At 35.4% G+C, this 2,500-nt stretch overlaps 1 protein-coding gene across 1 annotated transcript in view; it reads right to left on the reverse strand.

Moving 5' to 3' along the window:
* Window positions 1–1,150: 1,150 nt before the first annotated feature.
* LOC119579633 (glutamate receptor ionotropic, delta-1-like) overlaps window positions 1,151–2,500 on the reverse strand; it is a 9,954-nt gene continuing 8,604 nt past the window's right edge. The window contains exons 10-11 of the mRNA XM_037927547.1: window positions 2,497–2,500; window positions 1,151–2,039 (exon numbers count right to left, since the gene is read on the reverse strand). The exon at window positions 2,497–2,500 is cut by the window's right edge and continues 284 nt beyond it. Of these exons, the coding sequence (XP_037783475.1) occupies window positions 1,797–2,039; window positions 2,497–2,500 (247 nt within the window). The 3' untranslated portion in view covers window positions 1,151–1,796. The remainder of the gene's footprint in view (window positions 2,040–2,496) is intronic.

Below are 2,500 nucleotides of genomic sequence, written 5' to 3' on the forward strand. Positions count from 1 at the left end.
TTATCTTTGTTGTTGTTATTATTATTATCATTACTATTAATATTATCATTATTGCTATTATTTTTTATTATAACAATTATTATTGCTTTTAATATCATTATTATCATGATATCATTGTCATTATAATTATCACTGTCACTATTACTGTTATTGTTATTTGTATCATTATCACCATTCCTATTTTTAGTATTATTGTTGTTATCATTATCTTATTATTACCATTATTATTGTTATTATCATTGTCATCATCACCAATTGGTGTTGTTGGAGATGAATTCTGTTTATTTTAAATCTATACTCACTTATAACGATAGTATTTCGAAGATGTCAAAATTAGTAATAAAACTATTTATTAACAAGATTCATTTCGTGTTTTCCTTGTGTTGTTGGGTTCCATTTTTCCAGCAACTTCACCAGATTTATCAGCCTTCCTTGTGTCAGGCAAAGCAATTAGCTGGCAGGGATAGCGTTCGCCATCAAGAAATTAAAACGTAATTTTCGTAATTGTGATCGCTTGTAAGCTTGGCAAAATAATGTGTTGTCATGTTAGTCGACTGCCCGGAGCCAGGCAAGTATTTAGTAAAATGATATATATAGGCCACAAGTTTTGCTGGGCTGGGACAGTTGCCCCCTCCCCCCCTCTCCCCCGCACCTTTCAAGGGTCTCAATGTACTCCCTAATGCACAAAACCTTTCAAACTTTATTTTCGATAAAAAAAAACTATTCGTATAAAGCCAAATACATAGAAAGACTATTTGTATGTGGTTGTTTGTCTTCGTGTTTTTGTGATGTCAGAACGCCGTTGATGACGTTACGGAATGGCAGTTCCTTGATGACCAAAATGGCGCAGGAATTCCAGTGTGGAAAACCTTACCGTGTATAACACTGTTTTTACGTTTATCTTAATATATCAATAACTTTTGAATCTAATTTACTATCATCATTGTTCATTTTCTTACGATCGTTTTCTTATCGCTGGACACGCTTTGTGATCTGCTTTACTTCCTTTACTTCAGGTTTCATACAACTGATTCTTAACGAATGAAAGGTAAAAAAATATGATAGATCCTGCAATTAGAATGTGACAGGTTCATGGTCAAGGGCTTAATAATCTATTTCATATTATTTTATGGTGATTCAACGAAACGTTTATTATGACTACTTTTACATGGCATGGAGTTCTTACACTTATATAACTACAGTGCAATGAAATTAAATGATATTCGCGTCTTGCGAATATTCAACAAAAAGCATTTCAATGGGGCATGAAACTATACAGTTGATATAGCGGTATATTAACGTGCATGTTTATGCTTTATGTGCGTTTGTCTGAGGAATATGTAGTCTTTTTTGTATTTTAGAATATTTTTTCCTATTCTCTCCTGTGTATTCGTTTAGGGGATATCTGTGCATGTAGTAAACTGAAGGTGACTGGGTTTGCTTAAAGTATGCTTGTTGTTATCAATTTGCGTACAAGACACTACACTTTGCTCCAAAAATGTTTATGTGAGTTAGTGTGATATTTCTCTTCTTTCTAAGTAAGTGTGCTTTAGTGAGACCCAACTAACTTTATTAATTTGCATATGGTTGTCTAATAATTCCTCTTTACGTGCATAAGTCTAGCGTATTGCAAGTCTTCTCTGAGTGTGATTATAAAGCCAAGTCCCTGATTGAAGCGGTATTCCGCGAAAGGCTTTCTCGAATCCGCAAATGAAAGTCGAGAATCCACGAACCCTAAAAATATAGGTCGAGAATCCGCGAACGGCTTTCCCGAATCCAAAAACGAGAGTCGAGAATCAGTCGAAACCGGGATCGTCTCCCGCGCGTTTCTTGGCCAAGACAACTTCCCCGGCGAAGATGAGACCGGAAGCCACATAGCCCAAGAACAGCACGAAGAAGACTCCTTGCATGTGGTCGAGGTTAATGGAACGGGATCGAACTCCTGCGACTGCCACTTGCTCTTCCTCCTCTCCCTCGGTCGTGGCTTCTTTCCCGCTTCCTGTTTTCGTGTTATTGCTTTTCTGGTTCTCCACTGCGTCCTGTTAAATGAAAAGGGAAGTTAGTTATTTACGGAAAAAAGGACAGGTAATAAAGGAAATGAGCAACAAAACCTTATATACACAGCTGAAATGAAAACACTAACGAACAGAAACGAAATTAAAACGTTTAGAACAATACAAGACTACCTCGTCAGGCGTAATAAGCACCAATATATATATATATATATATATATATATATATATATATATATATATATATATATATATATATATATATATATATATATATATATTTAATCTCTCTCTCTCTCTCTCTCTCTCTCTCTCTCTCTCTCTCTCTCTCTCTCTCTCTCTCTCTCTCTCTCTCTCTCTCTCTCTCTCTCTCTCTCTTTTCTTTTTTTTTCTTTTTTTATGTGATGAGGTACAACTAACGAGTACGAAAAGACACGTTTCCATTCCGTTTCTATTGTAGCAGTGTTTCCCTTTAAAAACTAACAAAA

The sequence above is a fragment of the Penaeus monodon genome, chromosome 12 (assembly GCF_015228065.2).
Source record: "Penaeus monodon isolate SGIC_2016 chromosome 12, NSTDA_Pmon_1, whole genome shotgun sequence".
NCBI classification, from domain to species: Eukaryota; Metazoa; Arthropoda; class Malacostraca; order Decapoda; family Penaeidae; genus Penaeus; species Penaeus monodon.